At 31.8% G+C, this 20,715-nt stretch overlaps 1 protein-coding gene and 1 non-coding gene across 2 annotated transcripts; both read right to left on the bottom strand.

The window, feature by feature from the left end:
• Window positions 1,055-1,126, bottom strand: TRNAP-UGG. Its single transcript has one exon. It is a non-coding gene; the product is annotated as a tRNA-Pro (tRNA).
• Window positions 4,038-9,798, bottom strand: LOC109724449. The gene is made up of 8 exons (XM_020253277.1): window positions 9,569-9,798; window positions 7,483-7,863; window positions 6,671-6,791; window positions 6,234-6,555; window positions 6,052-6,124; window positions 5,388-5,478; window positions 5,225-5,304; window positions 4,038-4,194 (listed from the first exon to the last, which is right to left on the bottom strand). Exons 1-8 carry the CDS (start codon window positions 9,635-9,637, stop codon window positions 4,051-4,053), a joined length of 1,281 nt encoding a protein of 426 aa, XP_020108866.1. The 5' UTR covers window positions 9,638-9,798; the 3' UTR covers window positions 4,038-4,050.

Here is a 20,715-nt window from a genome sequence, read left to right as displayed (position 1 = left end):
TGCATGAAGAGGCCATTCGCCGTAGTTCCAACTAGTTGGAGTGCCTTCTATTGCATACAACTAAACAAAATATATGTGGGTGATCGACCGTGCTTGGTATAGTTGGCTAAGAGTTTGATGATTGTTATCAAAGTTCCAAGTTCCTAAATTCGAAGTGATTCATATTTTCAGTCCAGTCTTTTTATGAAAAATATTTAATTTCTGGATTTGCTCCCGTCTAAAATCGTGTTTGATTAGAAATAATTTCTTCAAAAATAATGCCCTTATTTGTAAAATAACTCATTTTTTAACGATGAAAAGAATTTTTTTTAATAATTCTACAAAGTTTTGATAGAAAATTTTTTTATACTATCTTAAAGCAAGGTCAATATTTTTAATCTAAAATTTTAATATTGTGTCATCATTTTTTTGGTGAGATTTTTTAATAGCGTCATCATTTTTTTGGTGAGATTTTTATTAATCATTAATTTTGAACTCTCCGGATCAGTAGATAACTGATATTAAAAATTTATAAATTTATTTTCTAAATTAATTAACATACTCTAAAGCAGGTCTAGCAGAGTCAATCGCTAATTTGAATATTTTATCATCAAAAATTACTTTACAGAACCTCTTTGCTTTTAAAACCACCCCACCTGTACTTTTTCTCTAAAATAATACTAGTGTGGAAACCTGCGCAATGTAGTGGATAGAAATAATAGTAAAAATTTACGTATTCTGAAAAAATAATCAGATACATACTATATTATTGTTATTTACTACAAATTATACTCATTATTATTATTATTATTATTATTATTATTATTATAGACACTAAGCAACTTCATTGTTTTAAAGTTAAAAATAAAAAATAAAAAAATATCTACACTAAATAGTAATAGATAAAAAAAGATAAAAAATAAATATCCACACTAGATTGTAATAGATAATAAAATAATTAATTATTATATAATATATACTATATATATCCACTCTAAATAAAAAATAAGAAAAAATATCCACACTAAATAGTAATAGATTAAAAAGAAAATATAAAAAAGGCTCAAAGTTTTGAGGGGCATTCCGAGAATCGAACTCGGGACCTCTCGCACCCAAAGCGAGAATCATACCACTAGACCAAATGCCCTGTACATTTCTAATAATGTTTTATTTTAATTGTATTATATGAAATTTTAGAATAATAATTTACCCGCGCAATATACAAAGCCAATCGTAGAGACCTAGCTCGCTAGTACAAATAACTTGTTAAATCCAAAAAAATATTTGCTATTATTAGAGCCTTTTTTTATTCAATTTTTTTTTTAAAATCTAGTGTGTTGACTTAAAGAGGTCAACATCCAGTCCTGTGGCGAGAGGCTGGATTGGCCGAGTCATATTCGAAGTGGCGTGAGACTGATTAAACCAAATCATAATCGATATCTAATCAGAGTTTGGATGATTCGAGGCTTCGTGCGTGCGTATAATATTTTGTAGGGCTTTTTTTGCATTTAGACCCCTGACAAATTTTTATTTTAAAAATAGCCCTGTCAAAATTTAATTTGCAAAAATGGCCCTGGGCCTGCCACGCAGGCGCCACGTCAGCGCCACGCGGGCAGGGCTGGACCCGTGTGTTAAGTTGAACATGGTGAACCATTTACCGTAGTTGAACACGGTGAATGATTCACCGTGTTTAGTACGTATTTTTTGTTACGTATATTGAAAAATGGAATAAGAAGTAGGGATGTCAATAGGTATGGATATTCAAAATATTATCCGAATCCAAACCCGAATAAATTTTATATATATATATATATATATATATATATATATATATATATATATATATACATAATTTATTTTTGTTTATTTATACAATATATAAAATATTTAATAATTTGTATTCCTTAGATCTTCATCCAACGGTTTAATATTTATACAATATTTTATATATTGTATAGATAAATAAAAATAAATTACGTATATATATATATAATTTATTCGGGTTTGGATTCGGATAATATATCGGATATCCATATCTATTGACATCCCCACTCCTTATTTCACTTTTCAATATACAAAAAATACGTAAAAAACACGGTAAACCATTCACCGTGTTTAGACACGGTGAATTATTCACCGTGTTCAACTTAATACCTGACCCCAGTCCTGCCCGCATGGCGCTGACGTGGCGCCTGTGTGGCAGGGACAGCGCCATTTTTGCAATTTTAATTTTAATAGTGCAATTTTTAAAATAAAAATTACTCGGGGGGTTATTTATAAAAAAAGCCCTATTTTGTACTTCGTTTGTTATTATTGTCCCTTCTTTTTTCTTGAAAAGAACATTTATGAGTTGTGTAGGATAGTAATTAAAAAAATAATAAAAATTTATATTTAACCTTTTCTCAGTTCTGATATTTTCTAAAAGTTGTCATTTATTCACCAGTCATGTCCTTTTGCCGATCTATCAAATTATACAGAATTAGTATTTAAAAATAATGTAAAAAATACTTCAGTATTTTATTTATCCGCTTTGTTCAATTTTTTTAAATAAACTAAACTAGAAATATAAAACAGCCAAGCTTCAAATTTGATACCTCAGGTCCTCAACTGCGCTAAGGGGTTGTTTGGTTGCATGCATTTTCAACTGCATTGTAGTTGAAAATGCATGCATCTATAAATTTTTTGTTTGGTTTGGTATAGTTAAGTCCAACTGCTGTAGTTGCATCTGCACGAAAAGACCTAACCGTAGCAGTTGGTACTACAGCCAAATTGGCTGCAGTACCAACTGCAGCAGGTGAGCCGAAGTCGGCTTGCTCATTAAAAATATAAACAAAGTGTGATTTTTTTTTTCATACGCTTTTTTTTTTATTTTTTTTCTCAAAAATATATATTCATGAAATCTAATACGATTTAGTAATGTCTGTTAGGGTTAATAAATTTTTTTTATACACTTCTTAGTTTCCAGTCTGCTAATTGAATAATATCTTAATTTTTATTTTGACCAAATTTATAATATATTTACATTTAAAATTTATTAAATTCATACATAATTTTATATTATTATGCTCAGAAGAGGTAATCTCACATTTTCTATTTAAAAATTGATAGAATTTATAAATACAAATCTCAAGTGCAAACTACCAAACATAAGAAATATAACTGCAGCAGTTACAACTGCATAAAATCAAATAAAGTAGGTGTAGTTATGACTGCAGCATTTACAACTATATGTATTTCCAACTACATTGTTTTTATAACTACATCCAACCAAATAGCCCCTAAGGGCGGTCGATGATATAGGATTACTACCTTTCCATTGTATCCTCTTTTCACTTTTAAAGCAATGTAATCCCTAATCCTTTAAACATATTATTATTGCGCTTCCTAGGTCTAATTTAATAATGCATTTCCAAAAGCACCTAATTTTATATTTTAAAAGATCTGAAAATTTCAAAAGGATTGGATACAATCCCGTTCGAATTGGAACATATGTGAAAGTTCACTTTAAGTGTTTTACGAACAAGTGTTCGAATTGGATACAATCCCGTTCGTAGGATTCGCTACGCATGGGATTGATTCCACCGTCGGATTTTAGTTGGATTAATCCATGCACAGATTAATTATACTAAAAACCAACGGCTAGATAAACCTTGTGTATAGAAAATCTTACCTACTGGGTTGTAGAAAATTTGCTTCTCCAAAATTATGATATCAGCATAGAGTAGGAAATATTCATTTCCATGCAATTTACAAGAGAAAATTCAACTTTTTTATAAATATTGTCCTCAAACAGATTAATTTCTTTTCAAACAAACCAGCATTTAATTGATATTTATCTGAACCAACAACAAGAAATTTGCTCGGAAAAAAAGAATCAATATGAATGCGCACGGCAAACAACTGTTTATGATCATCTGATTTCGTGTTTTCAGACTCATTTTGAATATGGAAAGAAAAGAGTGTATATATATATATATCAAATGTTTAACCAAATTAATGCGTGATGGGATATGATTACAATACATATAATACAAAGATTTGCAGATTTTCCATCTTTGTTTTTTTTTTTTTTTATGCTGGGCTTGCATTCATCTGTGCTTGAATAGTTCGAAATCTCCAAGAAAAGAATTGAAGACACAATGAGTTGATTCCCATCGCAAGGCCGAATCCTGCGAACGCAGCTAAAAGAATTGCGAAAATCACTTTTACCTGAAGCTGCAAGGAAGAAGAGAGAAAACTGTTAGAGAGGAAACAGAGAGGTTCTGCGATTACTGATCAATTACATGGCTGTGTTCGGAACGAATTCTCATTTGAACAAACATCTTTTTGCTGTCGTCAGCAAAAACTCGTTCTTCGAATTACATAGATTTTTCTCGAAACCTTTTCTCCCCCAGAAACGGTAATGAAATGTGCAGAAACGATGATAAAAAGTTGCTCAATGAAATAAACAACATACTCAAAGTTGATTGTTTTCTATAAAGATTCAATGTGAAAAGCACCGGATGAAACTATGGAGGCGAAAATCAGGAAAGAGTAGTCACAAATGATCGACAATTAATGAAATAACTAAGAATAAATATGCAAAGAGGCAACCAAGTGATTTCATGCTAGCATACTTGCGCGTGCATTTGGTTAAGCAGAAAACCGAGCCAACAGACCAGTTAGCTTCGTTAAAATCGAAATATGTGCGACAAGATTGATTGATGAATTGGTAATAAACCGTAAACAGACCGCCTAAATCGATTCGGTTCCACTTGTTACTGCTTAGATATGCTAAAGAAATTTACTCGGTTTTGTTTCTGCCTACATATGTGCAGTTTCATGCAGCGCATATATTTCTTGTACATGTGATGTAACAAGGTGATCATCTACGAGCAAAATGCCAAAAATTTAGTAGTTTACTACTGCAAGCATGAGCTCGTTAGTTTGGTTGTTTCAGACATCATACTGCCACTTCCAATCAAGTTGAGTCAGTAGTTCAAAGGTGTAATTCCGAGGACCTTAAATGCAAGTTATTGGATAAACCAAATAGTTTAAAGGTAGCATTGTGAGGTAGGACTACGAAGAGTCTGACTTGTTTCGCACTTATAAGTAGGATAAACTACTGAGAACCATTTTAGGAGCATCAGAAACTGATATTTTAGATACAAATTTGCTGATAATTTTGAACCTAGTTTACTTTTATAAACACAGAGGAAGACACTAGAAACAATTTATTACTATGATATGTAATCGAATTACTCACCACAGAATAGAAGAGATGGAGAAATATGACGACAAGTGAGAATTGAAGGGCTGAATAGGCCCAAGCATACTCCCTGCATGCTGCATTAAGCAAATAGATTGAGACCGAAGAACTAAATTGAACTCCATCGATCAAAACAGTAATTTCTTATGTAATTAATTACCGACGACAACTGAAAAAAATGATCCCAAAAGGCCAAGTGTCAAGGAAAATGGAGCAGCAATCACAACGGCACGAGTTCTCATCGTATCGACCTATTATAGAAGAGAAACAGCTTATCAAGCCATTAACATCATAGAGATTAAGAAGTAAAAGCGTACACTGATGACATAAACAACAATGATTTTATACTTTAAATGGATAATTAGTAGTTCAAAATCCAAATGAAATAAAAAAAAAAATTACTACAATATTAGCTATTCGGACTTTCAGGCAGGTCAATACACAATGGCAACTTGATGCAGAAGCAAGATGCAAGCGCATGTACTTGTATGTGAAGAAGTGCGGCGCTATTAACACTAACTGAAGGTTTAATCTGATTAGCACAGATCACAAGAGTATACGAAAAATAAGAACCATTAATTGGTATCTACAGATCCTAAATTTCCTAAAAGACATTATCTTCTACTTTGGTTCTTTTGCTTAGTATAATTAATCAACTGCCGAAAATTTCCTTGTTAGAGCAAACCAAAAGAATATATGCATGACCCATATTCAGAAGATAGTTTAAGCAGTGTATTTTAAGAATAATATATCACTCATAACTTCACATAGAAAGGTTATGTCCTTCGGAGTTCTTTCTTGTTTTGTAATCTGAGTTATCATACCAGTAGCTGTTCGAGGAAGAAGAAGTAACACATCGTACTTATCAAGATCAACACAACCACATCATGCCCGGTTCTGCCAAAGAGAAAACAAAATAATGTTATATGGTCTAAGAAAACACTCACAAAATATTGTAAAATTCACATAGTGCGATAATTATGTCGCACTGTATGCGACTTTTTACCTCGTCAATGGCGAGTTTGGGTTCTGTATTAGGTGTTGTTGTTGAGCACCACCCCTTGGAGAGGAACTCTGCATCCGTAACAATGTTACTGGTAGATTAAGAACCTCTTGGCCGCACACTTCACATTTCTTGTTGCCTCTTATGCTAAACCATTTTACTGCACATTCTTCGTGCGTGAGCCTTAGAGCGCCTTTGCAACTGCATTCCATTTTAAGCGAACTCCCTCCTTCATTCAACCCGATTAAACATATTCTGCAAACTGCTTCTTCTTCCGGAATCTCCTCATCATTATCATCCGAATGTGCAGCAGCATTTAAGTGACCTGATTTTCAAAAAAAAAAAACAAGATGAAACTCATTATATTCTTACACTGCTAAAGCCAACGTCTTAAACAAACAAAACAAACAAAAACAGAAAAAGAAAAAGAAGAAGATTACCGTTTTGAGGATGTTCTGGTGTAACCTGTTTTTGTGTAGGTAAAGATCCAGATCTTACAATAACAATATTTCGCAATGGTAGAGACAAGGATCGTGAAACATGTGTTTGAACTGTTCGTTTCTGCAATTTATTTTGCTAAAAACTGTAAGTTTATAGGGAGAAAAAAACATATCAAGCTTAAACCTATTAAAGAGTATATTAGATACTTGAAAAAAGTTAAATCCGAAATTATTTAAGTTATGCACTTCTCTGTTATGTTAAGAACAAATGACGCAACTAAATCAATTAGTCCAAATCAAGGATTTAAGTGCCGTGGCACGGGGTCGTGCCGGAAACTTGCCGGCACGGTGCGTGCCGAGCCGTGCCGGTCAAAAAAATTCTTAGGTGCCGACACATAATAGCATGAAATATTTATTTTCTTTAGCAATAAAATATTCTAACTATTTATTATGTCTTTTTATCACATCTTTTGAACTTTATTGAGGAAATTACTTACTAATTTAAAGAATAGAGGGTTTTGAGCTGTGTCATCGGTACGGGATTTGTATCGTGCCAGTATCTTGTTGGCACGGTACGGCACAGTAGATACGGCCCGTGCCAACGAGCACTTAAAACCTTGGTCCAAATAAATGTTGTCGATACGTTTGACTCATTCTGGGGGTGTTAGTCAGCCAGTAGATGAATGATTTGCATTCTATACAACATTAGACAGTAAGGAGACAAGCTTGGATGACACGCAACATAGAGATGAGTAGAAACATGAAGCACGCTAGTTGGTAACAAACGACAGTACTAAAATAGATAATATCACCTGGGACGTCGGCTGATCATCAAATATCTTCTCTTTAGCACACTTTGATGTAGGAGACAAGCTTGATGATGGTGAAGCAGGAAGAGATGCGCATCTTTTCCATGAGAATGTGGAAATTATATTTACAATCGCAGTAGTTTCAGTGCATGACCTACTCTCCGGTTTTCCAGCAAGTTCTGGACTTAGAAGGGAGCTTCTCTCCCCGTCATTTACGACTGTTGTACTCTTGAAGCTCAATCCACGAGAAAAGGCAGCAGAAGAAGAACTGCACTTGGAAGAAGCACTTATGGCTGGCACTTGAAGAGCACAACTTGTATCCATACTAGTAGGATCCACGTAAAGAACTCCTTCGTCAATCCGTTGTAGGTTCAGATGTTCAATCTGAAGAAGACATTCTAAAGGTTATCTTCATGCTCCAGAAACAAAATCGAATAGAACATCTGAGAAGCTTTACAAATCTATAAGTGATTTAGTTAGCACATTTGTGAAGCACTCAAATATCATATCGGATATTGCACTTCCCGTATCAGAAGATGAGTCAAATTTCCTTAATCAAGTAGACTCCCTCGTCCGACAGATTCGGATACTTTGATAAGATGTGTTTTCTTGATGAGTTTAGTATGCATATTCTTTCGATCTTGAAACTATAAACCTTGAAAAAATCATGCTACATTGCCATCCAAATTAGTAGTTCGGAACATATCGACTTTCCGGTCTTAAGAAGACACTGAAGCAAATAGCAACATATTTAGCTTGTGCTTAGTGTTAGTGAGATGTACCGGAGTGCTTTCGCAAGCTCAGAGGCTTCGCGCGTTTAAATCGATTGATAAATACTGTAGACATGATCTAGAGTATCACAAGTACTATCAAAGTAACTAAATTTAATGAGCATTCGACATTACTTACCTAGTAATCAAAAGGTCTCCAAATTAACAATTCCAATAGCTATCCTGATCTGAAATTGTTGAACTCTGGAAAACCATTTATTTTGAGACACTCGATAATAAGGAAAATGATGTTTTTCTCTTTTTCTTTTTTTTTTGTCCTGTTAATGCAACAAACCAATAACACAGGAAAAATCAAATCCTCAGAAGTATATAGCATGGAAACATTACTACAAAGCATTCTCTTCAAACAAATTCTCCACATATCACTGTCGGCATACAAATTCTGCCTAAATAACTAAACGTGTAGGTAAGCTGTGACGCCCCACTTCCCAGGGGGTCACCCACATCCTATTACTACTCTAGCCTTAATACGCCCAACTCTTTTAATCTTTAAGATCTAGTCACCTTCCAAAATACTATACTTGGGTTAAAAAATTTAGCACTATTATATCTCATATATAAAAGTGTCACCCAAGTAATAGCCCTATCTAACCACAAATTACCAAAGAATTTTTTATATATATAAATTTACCTCGTACACTAGAATTCGTGATTAAAAAAATGTTGCCGATATTATACATTAATGCAAATCGCTATTATCCAAAAAGATCGATCTGATAAAAAATGAGCATGAAATAGCGTCAACATCACCTTTCACATACATCATAATGGATACGAAAGCCGCGACGCGAAGAGTAAGAGATAAACAGAAGGATTTTAGAACTAACTCTGAGTGTAGAGCAACTATACTATCGGAAGTATAGAGAATTTGATGCTTCTGACTTTTTGATTCTTTGATCAAGAATTGTACGGTTAGAATGATTGCGGTCCCTTAGAGTTGAACAGTATCCCTGCGGTTGAGTAGTCCCCCACAGGGTGACGGTATTAATCCAAAAGTTAGAAATGAGGTTAATCTAAGGCTAAAAAGTCGGAAGCACCGGATCCTTTACTCTTCCGATAGCATAGTAGCTCTATAGTAGCTCTACTCCAGACTCCGATATCATAATTACAGCTCAGAAATAGCATTAACAATAAACCAAAACAAAAAAAAAAAAGAAAAGGATGGTCGAATTTTTGCTTCCAATCAACCAATCGCTCATCGATCGAGCTCGAACGCAGAAAAATCCCCCCCCCCCCCCCCAAAAAAAAACATAAACAGAAAAGAGAGAGAGAGAGAGAGAGAGAGAGAAGAGAAGGACCTTTTGATGGCGAAATGAGTCTGAGAAGAGAGGAGGACGACGACGACGACGACGAGTGGTCGACGCCATGAGTGGCCACTATATCGCCCTCCTCCATGAAAAACGTTTGCAGCACGGTAGCAGTGGAATAGTGAGAATGTGGCGGCAGTAGTAGTAGATTGGGAAAGGGGACGACTCGCTGAAGTGAAGCGAAGATTCACTACCTATACATTTTTATTTTTATTTTTTATTTTTGTTATTGAAGAAAGCATACGTTTGTTCCTTCCTTTCCATTGGTTGACGCAAAAGGCCAGTCAAGCCATCGACCGCCCCTGACCCGTGTCGTCCGGAAAGGAAAAAAAAACAAAAACTTGACTGGGAAACTCACCAACCAAGTCTTCTTGGAGTGGGAGGTCTACTTTACCACACTTGCATCGCATCGCTAATAATTAATTATTTATATTTATTTTTAAAAAAAATTAATAAAAATATTTTTTTAATAGTTATGATCGGATGAGTAAACTCAATTTAAGAGAAAACTAAATTTTAAATATTATTCCCGATTTCGTACTTTTTCATTTTAGTAATTTGTGGTTTAAAGTGTATTATTTTAGTATCATGTGATTTCATTTTTCTCTTTTCGCCACCCCTGTTATTTTTTTTTTAAATCATATACAAAAAATTTCAGATACCCCACCTTTAGTTTATCGAATATTTATATTAGTATCTTTTGATTTTATCTTTGCCACTGGTTTAACAAAATAAATTAGTGAAGTGGATAACAAAAAAAAAATATAAAACCACATAGTACGAAAATGATACACTTTAAACCACAGGATATTAAAGTGAGAAACTGCCAAACCACAAGGGTGGTATTTGAAGTTCTCCTAAGAAATTAATTTGCGAGAATAAGACCAATTTTGCAATTATAAATTTTATAAAACTATTTATGAAAAAAAAAATTTTTAGGAGGCTAAATGCAAAAAAAAAAAAAAAGCCATAAAAAATTGTCTCTCTACACCGTGCATGTTATATATTATATCTCTTTCTTTATTCCATGCCAATTTCTCTTTGTTGAGTTACATATCATTTTTCTAAAATGTTAAAAGAATTGTAATACTATCATATGTTTCTTTTTGACTCCGCTCTTATTTATAGTCTCTATATTCAAAATCTCAATTCTACTTTTCTAATTAGCTCGATCTAAATCGATATCAGTCCAATTTTAAAAATCTTTTTCCAATAGAATTCTAACAAATTATATCGAACCATAATTTTAGAATAACACATTTTACCTAAAAAATTACCAATCCATATATCACATCTACATTTATGTACACTTAAGAGACAAATATAGAAATGCAGCCCAATAATATTTCTTACACATAAAGAGACAAATAGAAAGCAAATGGAGCACTACTAGACCGCAAAACTTTCTGCCCACATGACTCTGTCTTGTCCAGTTCATGTGATGGCCTGGTCGGATCTGCCTGCCCACATCCAATTTCTAGTTTCAAACCATTAACAGTAAAAACCAATAATAATTTCCATCCAAATGTATCTACAAGCATTATTTCATAGTTGGATTTGGACCACTCCCCTTGTCTCTTTCCCCAGTATTATGGATAAAACAAAATGGATAAGATTTGTCAGAAGTAAACTTCAATTTATCTGAGTTATCTGAGGAAATGTTTGGTTGCATGGAATTGCAACTATATTGTTAATACCAAATCGATCCCACTTTTAGCTCAGTCTTTCTGACATAGTAGAATATATGTTTCATAATCCTACCCGCTTATAAATTTGCTTCCTGCTAATACCCCAAATCCATGCCGCATAGAGATTTCTGTGCCTCGCTCCTGCCTTGCTAACACCGAATCCATCCCACTCCTCATCCCGCCTTTGTGACAGGATCAAATCTATGTTTTATAAATCTACTCGCTTCTTGCTGATATCCGAATCCGGGTTGCCAACCAATTTTTTTACTTTTTATTCAAACTTAAATTACATTTAATTAATTTTTAACTATTTTAATTAACATAAAACTTAGAAATAATGAAAGTACTATAAAAGAAACTCACTCTTAAATCACATTTATTTTAGAAATAACCGATATTTAATACTCGAGTAATATTCTTAAAAGGAGAAATGCTATCCATATACTCTATAAGCAGGTGTAAATCTTTAACCTACTTGTCTTAGAAGTTTTTATTTTTAATACTAAAAATTCAAAGAGGTTGTATCAACAATTAGATCTAAGGGTATAAAATGTACACCTCTATAAGGGATGCGAAGATAGTATTTTCCTTCTAAATAATTAAAAGTTGTCTGATACTTTAAATACTTATTTGCAACGGATTCGAGATAGGGCTTGGCAAGGCGGATTTAGGTCTGGTTCATGGCGAACTAATTTTTTTACCATCTCCTATCCCCCCAATCAATTTTGGGTTATAAAGATGCCTCTTTTTAGTGTTCCGAATCTGTTTATTGATCTTCGCTTACTGGCTTACTGCTTATTCAGAGCAAATCAAAGTTAGGGCTCCACCAACTTGAATCCATTTGCATCTCTACCTACAGTTACTGTCACTATCTTAGAATTTGCCCACAACCAGAGTTTGCACGAAACCTACTGCGATTCAACAAAAGTTAACAAAAAAAAAAGAAAAAGAAAAAGAAAACGAAAGAACAAAAGATGCTGGACTAGGGAAGATGCTGTCTTCCCTAAATTCTAGAAAAATAATTTCTGTAAAATTGATTTTGATTTGAAAAATTAATTTTGGTTAAAAAACTGTATAATATTTGACTGGGTTCAGACAGAAAGTGATTTTCTAAATTGAATTCGTAAAACTGTTTGGCAAAATTTTTTGATGTTTGCAAATAATAATTTTTTAATAAATTTTATTTTTAAATTTGAATTTAAATTTAAAATATAAATTTTAAATTTGCACAAAAATTTAAAATTTGATATCTTAAATTAAAATATAAATTTGAAATTTAAAATTTGAAGTTTGAAAATTTTAAATTTTAATTTCAAATTTTAAATTTTAAATTTTTTACTTCAAATTAAAAATCTATATTTGAAATTTGAAAATTAAAAACTTAAAATTTGAATATTTAAAATTTATAACTAAAAATTTAAATTTTGAAATTTCAAATTAAATTTAAAATTTTAAAAATTTAAAATTTGAATTTTAAAATTTAAAATTTTGAAATTTAAAATTTAAGAGTTAAAATTTAAAACTAAAAAAAATTCAAATATAAAATTTAAATTTAAAATTTACAATTTGGATCTAAACTTAAAATAAAATTTTAAATTTCAGTCCAAATTCAAAATCAAATTTTAAGAAGAATATTCTAGCAACCTCTGATTTTGGAACCTCGAAAATCAGAAAACTAATTTTAAAAATTAGAATCAAAATTTGAAAAAGAGATCGTCAAATACTCTATTAAACCGAAAATTATTTTTGAGCTCAAAATCACTTTTAGTCCTGGTTCAGTTCGGCAATTATTTTATTTGAGTTCGTATCTAGAATTCTAACGGCAAGACTATCCTTGTACTGACTCTATAAATAAAGCCTACTTGAGAAGCCAGAGGCTCGAACCTCTTATTTTTGGGTCATGCTCGTTTAATAAATGAGCCGAACACGAGTCGGGTCTAGCTCGCTCATGTTCGGCTCGATAACAGCTCGAATACATATATTTTATATTTATATAATTTATTTAATTTATATTTATATATTTATATATATAAATAAATAATTATATATATAATATATTTTTTTTTATTATTTAATTTTTAGCAAAATAAAAATATAAAGCCAAAATTCAATTATAAAAAGACTTATTTATATGTAAAGTTTCAACCATTAGATTAAAGTCTAATGGATATGATTTTATAAATTTAGTTTTTATATATATCCAATCTAATCTTTTTAATCTATTATTTATTGGTTAGCTCGTGTTCGGCTTGTTTATTGGCGAGCCAAACACAAGCTGAATTTTTTGACTCGATACTTTAACGAATCAGCTCGTGTTCGGCTCATTTATTAAATGAGCCGAACACGAGCCGGCCCCAGGGCGTGTTCGGCTCGTTGACGCCCCTACTTGTTATATCCTTATATCCAAGATTAGGAAAAAGTATTTTGTTGACTTGGTTTATGGAATATAGCGAAACTTCGATAGGTTGTACCGAACTTTAATCAAATTGATAGAAGTGTGGTGTTGGACTAGATGGTGAGGCACATGAGACGTTCCGAATATTTCGGAATGGTTTGGATAGGGTGCGGGGACCTTGGAGAGCAAAATCTAGAAAAATTGGAATTATTTGAGCGTGTTTTGCTCTCGGGGTCCGGACCCTGGTAGCAAGGTCTGGACCCTAATTGCGAAATGTGGAAATTTGCTCTTAGGGTCCGGACCCTAAGTGCAGGGTCCGAACCCCATACACGCAGAAAGTCTGGGTGGTCCAGAATGGTATTTTTGTTAGGGGCTTAAGTGCAATTGTCATGGGGAAGGCTTCTTGTATAAGTTTTAAGCCCTAAGTCCCATTCCCCTCATATGAGAACAAAGAGAAGAAAAGCTCTCTCTCTCTAAAACCTTCTCTCACTCTCTTCTCTCTCTCTTTCTCTCTTCCTCTCTCTAGGGTACGTTTACTCCAAAGGTGGAGTCTGGAGAAGAAGAAGACTTGTTGGAAGTGATGCTTGGTTCTTGTGCAAGGAGTTGAGGAGGAAGCTTGAACCATAGTTAGTTAATTCGGATTCGGCATAAATTCGGTACGGATATAATTCGGATAAAATTCGTCTTCTAATTTTTAAATTCGTTGAAAAATACGGCTAAAAAACATAAACGAATTAATAAATAAATAAAACCCCGTATTATAACCGTTTCACCAATTAAAATTCGGGATAAAAAATCGGCCTATTAAATTAATTTTTTTTCTCTCAAGATTGATGCTATTAGCATAAATACTGATATTTTTTAAAATATAAGAATAAATAGCTACAAAATTAAGCAATTAAGTAAAAAAAAAATAGCAAACTATATTACGTCCCAAAATAAATAAATAATTAAGCAAATAAGAGATTAAGATAATCTATATTAAATATAAAATATAGAAGGTTCACATAATATATTTAATTATTATACTTTATATTTATTAAAATAAAATATATCTAAAATATATTAATAATAATGAATTATATAAAAAATAATATATATATATATATATATATATATATATAGTATATATATATCAAAGAGAGAGAGGTCCAGTGGACCTCTCTCTCTCAGGCGGTCCACGAGGTGAAGCCCACCTCGTGGACCGCGTGCATAATGGCATGAGCCCCGCAGCATGAATCCCGCCATTTTTCCTGTAGCTTTTCTTTTTCCGCTTAAATGAAGCGGAAAACGAAGACTAATTTGTCCACGAGATGACGGAGGAGGAGGAGGACTACGACACGGACGACTTCGGCGAAGCCGCGATCCGCGAGTGAGCGACCACCAGCCCCATTTTTTTGAGGCGAATCATTCGCGAATAATTATTTTTGACGAAAAAAATGCGTTTTTTTTTCGAATTTTTCCGAAAAATACTGATGCGGCCGTTTAATTCGCTTTTCCAAAAATTCGCGAATAATTCGCGAATTAACTAACTATGGCTTGAACTTGAGATGAGTTCAAGTGATTATGAGTTAGGGTTTGGCTAAATCTCTTCTAGTTGTGATTTCTAGAAGATGATATGCTTGGATAAACTAACAATCTCCAAGAAAATTGGGTATTTGTTGATTGTGGAAACCCTAGGGTCAAAATGGCGTTTAGCTAAATTTGAGATCTAACTTAGATTTGATCTCTTGTAGCCCTATAATTGGAGTATAAACTGACGCGTTGGGAGACTTGGATTGGAATTCCGGTAGGTCTACGTCGAGATATTTAGGAAAAATTTTGTTTCGACTTCGTTTATCGTGGGTCGGGGGAAAGCGGCGATCATAAATCGAAAAATTCAGATTCTAGCACCCTAGCATCCCTACAAGGTGGGTGGTGCTATCCGAATCAGTTGGATTTCTCTTTATGTCTAAGTCACCATTTGAGCATGTATGTGTATATGTAGGATTTATGCATTGTAGGGTTAAATGGTAATATATTGCTATTTCTTACATGCTTTTAGTATAAAGATGCATATGAATTAGCAATGGAATATTGGACACTTGTGAATCCTATAGATGTATGAATTGAGACATGAACTTAGCCAAGGTAGAAAATATGGTGACATTGTGACAAATGATTGAAATAGCATCTTGTGGCATTGAATGCTAGTAAATTGAACACTTTGTGTGTTGTGGCATTAGTGGATATGGCATCCTTATAGTTGTGGATTGGATCATACTCATCTATAGTCTTATACTTGAGGGCGGTCGCTCCCTCTCGAGCGTTGAGCTCCGGAATAGTCATCAATCACTTGGTCGTAGCGAGTATCTCCCCAGAAGACGGTCCCGTTGGGTCGTAGCGAGTATCTTCTCGATTGTAGGGATTTGGTTGGTGAATTTTAGGGCTAAACCTACGGGATGGCCAAGAGGATTGGGTATTGATAATGGCAATTGGCATGCATCATGAGCATCATATATATGTAGGTTTATTATTCTTGTTCAGGCATAGTAACTGCATTTGATTAGAAATGGCTATCTATCTATATGTTCTCTTTTACTTATGCCTGGTTAGACCTAGTGAAAAAGTCGGCGGGATCGGCGGTCGAACCCACTAGAAACTTTTTGTAGTTCTCACTCCACCATTTTTTAGATCCGGGCCCGAGCGAGGCGGTTGAGGATCGAGGCAAGGGTTTAGCGCCCTGGGTAGCAAAAACCCGTTCATTAGTGGTACCCATGTTTCATCTTTTGGGTTAGGATGAAAAATGTGGTGTAATGAAAATGTATAAATGATGTAAATGACACCTATTTTTGAGGATATATGATGTACTTGGAAAAAATGGATGTAAATTATGGTAAGCTTCTATTTGGTTAAGTATAATCAAGATACATGTGTGAATGTAATAGCAGTAGTACTTTCACTTGATTGGTTGTTGTTTGCCCTCGTGTAAGCTGTATATGTCTAAATTTTTGTTTGCACAAATTGTTATACATGTTAATACTTGTGTTGAGCCTTGGACGGACAGGAAAGGTGATGTCCGTTAGGCGTCCGTGGACGTACCCGAACCGACCAAATTAGCTGTTGCAGTGCGTGACCGTCTAGTTGACTAGACCAAACATAAGACGAGCAACCTACAATAAAAGGGAAAAAATAATTTGTAAAATTAAAAATGCAACATACCTAGGAGAATACTACACTACAAATTACTATAATTTTAAAAGGGTTAATTTTACATAGCTCTACGTAAATATATTGAATAGCAAAAGTATTTTTATAAAGTTTAATTTTTTATATTTATTTATACAAAAGTTCAATGATATTCATATATCTTTCTGATTTGTTACCGTTAGAGCACTGTTTATTTTTCAATAGAAGATAAGTGAAATGCCATTTTTATCATCACAAATATGTCCCTCCTAAAGTCTTAATTGTTAGAATTATACAGAAATGTCATCCTAAAAATCTCCAACAATCATCTCCTTCTTTTCTACCATCAAAAGTAACGTAAAAGGGACAAAAAAAGTCAATTTACTTTATTCACTAAACAAAGTTAAGTATTTTACCTATAATTAACTACTTTTTCTAAGGATCTTAACAGCATAGATATATTTGAAAATATTAGAATTTTTGCAGGATTAAATGTAAAAAGTTGAATTTTATAGAGATATATCTACTATTCGATATGTTTACAGGGAGCTATATACAATTAATCTATTTTAAAAATGCAACGTATCACAGAGATAACGGTTGTTCTTAACAGTTCAGTAATAGAATCTAATTCTAGGAGTATATTTAAAAGAATTTAGAATGTTAAAAGATTACTTTTTATATTAGCCTTCTAAGTGGAATAAATAAATAAATTTAAAATTTTACAGGAATATATAAACAATTGCCCACCTTAACTTAAATAACTATAATTTTAAATATTTTGTATGGACAGTAAGGTTTAGTGACGGTAAGCTTTAGTAGAATAAAACCTTTTAGATTTTAAACTTAGAATAAATAATTTAAATTGTACAGATTTAGTAGAATAAATCTATGCCTTACATTTTAAATTTCAAATAAATAGTTAGTGCACAGAATATATCTGATGCATTGAGGTTTAGAAAAATAAAAGGTAAACTTCTATTTGCCCTCTTGAAGTATAGCATATAGTTAATTTGATATCTCGTGGTTTAAAATATTATACTTAACTAGTTTTTGACCCGTGCGATGTACGGCTAATATAATAATATAAAATAACAAAAGTTATTATGTAATAATAAGAGAAAAATATTCTAATTAATATTATATTTTTTAACAAATAAAGAAATATACTATTAATCTTAATTATAGTATTGATACCCTAAAAAGTCGATAGATATTTGACCCGTGCGATGCACGGCTAATAAAATAATATAGAATAATAAAAGTTATTATGGGTTGATAAAATAAAAATATTCTAATTAATATTATATTTTTTTTAACAAATAAAAAATATACTATCAATCTTAATTATAGTACATATTAAAGTACAAAAGCTAGAGAAAAAAATTTTTGGACCAAAGTAAATACTCAAGTAAAATGCAAAATTCAACAATGCTCTATTATCTATGAATTGGTGTGCAAAACAATTTATATTAATATATTGATGTGCAAAACAAAATGATAACTAAAATTGATATGAAAAATTACAAATAACATTAATATTTAAGCATGAGATCAACTAAACTTTCATATTTGACACAAATTATAGTAAGTACATTATATGAGAGACATACCAACTTCCAAGATTCAAAAATATATAGATGTTGATCTTCAAGAAAATATAAAGAAAAAAAATTTTATTGCATGAAGATGGAAAGTACCTACTCCAATAATAATATAGATAAATTGTTAGATAAGTGAAATGATAAATATCATAATATTAGTGAATTTTTTCATAAAAGAATCTAAATTTATTTAAAAAATAAAATGACAGAGTTGAATTATTGCAAAATTGTAAATTTTGAAATAACATGAAGAAAAATAAACCGCTCACTTTATTTAATTTGAATTAATTTTATTTAATTTGATTTAATTATATTTAATTATATTTAATTAGTATAATAAAAGTTAATAATAATATATTAATTTATTTCCTAATTAATAATAATATAGAATAATAAAAGTTATTAGTATTGATACCCTAAGTATTATTTCCTAAAAAAAATCTATTTACTATAGAAAGCATATAGAAAGCATTTTATTTTCTAATTATTATTTCCTAAAAAAATCTAATTTGACTTAATTTGAATTAACATGAATTAATTTTATTTAATTTGATTTAATTATATTTAATTATATTTAATTGGTATAATAAAAGTTAATAATAATATATTAATTTTATTTCCTAATTAATAATAATATAGAATAATAAAAGTTATTAGTATTGATACCCTAATTATTATTTTCTAAAAAAATCTATTTACTATTGAAAGCATATGGAAAGCATATTATTTCCTAATCATTATTTCCTAAAAAAAAAATCTAATTTTATTTCCCTAAAGTAGAAAATCTATATTTGAACTTGACACATGGCAAGCGTATAGAAAACTACGTGTCAGTTTTACACCAAGGATTCACCAAGGGTTTTACTTTAGTATTTAGTAAATAGATTACGAATAGAGCTACTATGCTATCGGAATCATAAAAGACCGTACTTTTGACTTTTTAGTTCTTAGATCATCTCTATCATTTAGATTAATATTATTATTTTATAGAAATCACCCACCCCTTGGGGGACCATTCAACTCTCTGAGAGACCGCAATTATTCTAACCATACAATTCTTGATTTAAGGATCAAAAAGTTAGAAACATCAGATCCTTTATACTTCCGATAGCATTGTAGTAATTAAGGTGTAGAGCTACAATGCTATCGGAAGTATAGAGGACTTGGTACTTCCGACTTTTTGGTCCTTGGATCAAGAATTGTACGGTTGGAATGATTGCGATCTCCTTAGGGTTGAGTAGTCTTTTAGAGTTAAGTGGTCCCTATAAAATAATAATACTAATCCAAAGATTAGAAATGATCATCTAAATGTCAAAAGGTCAGAAATATTAGATTTTCTATATTTCTGATTACATAGTAGCTCTCTACTCTCTCTCTCTATATATATTAATATTTTTTGCAAACCACAAAAAAGTACAATATAATATTTTTATCATTCTGTAATACGTACAGTATCATTCTATGATCTACAAAAAATATCATTTTGTTATCTTATTTAACAATAGGACCTTATAGTAAAATTAAAAAATAAAATTATAAAATATTTAAATTATTTAAGTTAATTTTTTGAACCATAATATGGCAAAATAAAAATATAGAAAACCAAAGGGGGGCACATTAAATTTTACGCTAAAATAAATAATCTAAACCAAATAATTTCTTAATTCAAAATTACGCCAGCATAATATCGTTGTAAGGACACTGCTTTAGTGTAATATATATATATATATATATATAGAGTTGAGCTGGAATACTATCGGTAGCAAACGGGCTTCATTGCCACGCATTTATTTTCTATGATGGAGCCTCCAAATCGACGATCGGCACCATTGAAAATGATCTATACCACTTGAAATATCTAGAAATCAAATTTCATACTTTTCCGATATTGTTTTCTTGTCCATCAAGTGGGCGTAAAAATAAATGGCTGAAAATGAATATCCTCTAAAAAGTTATGATAGAAATTTTGTAATCATGATCGAGAGTATAGATCTTGTTCTAAATAGTTTAAAAAAATTTTCTAACCAAAATTCAATTGATTTAGATAGCTTTACACCGTTAAACGAGAAAAACCCTCATATCAATCATTAAAATTAGTAATTTTGAAACCCTTTGATCATTAGGTAAATGATGTCGAAAAGATTTAAAATTTGATTTCTAGATACTTCAAGTGATATAGATCATGTTCAACGGTGCCGATCGTCGATTTGAAAGCTCCATCATCGAAAACAAATGGGTGGCAACGGAGCCCGTTTGCTACCGATAGCATTCCAGCTCAACTCT

The sequence above is a fragment of the Ananas comosus genome, linkage group 18 (genome assembly GCF_001540865.1).
Source record: "Ananas comosus cultivar F153 linkage group 18, ASM154086v1, whole genome shotgun sequence".
NCBI classification, from domain to species: domain Eukaryota; kingdom Viridiplantae; phylum Streptophyta; class Magnoliopsida; order Poales; family Bromeliaceae; genus Ananas; species Ananas comosus.
The sequence above is the reverse complement of the archived record's forward strand: the minus strand, read 5'-3'. Positions and strand labels throughout refer to the sequence as shown.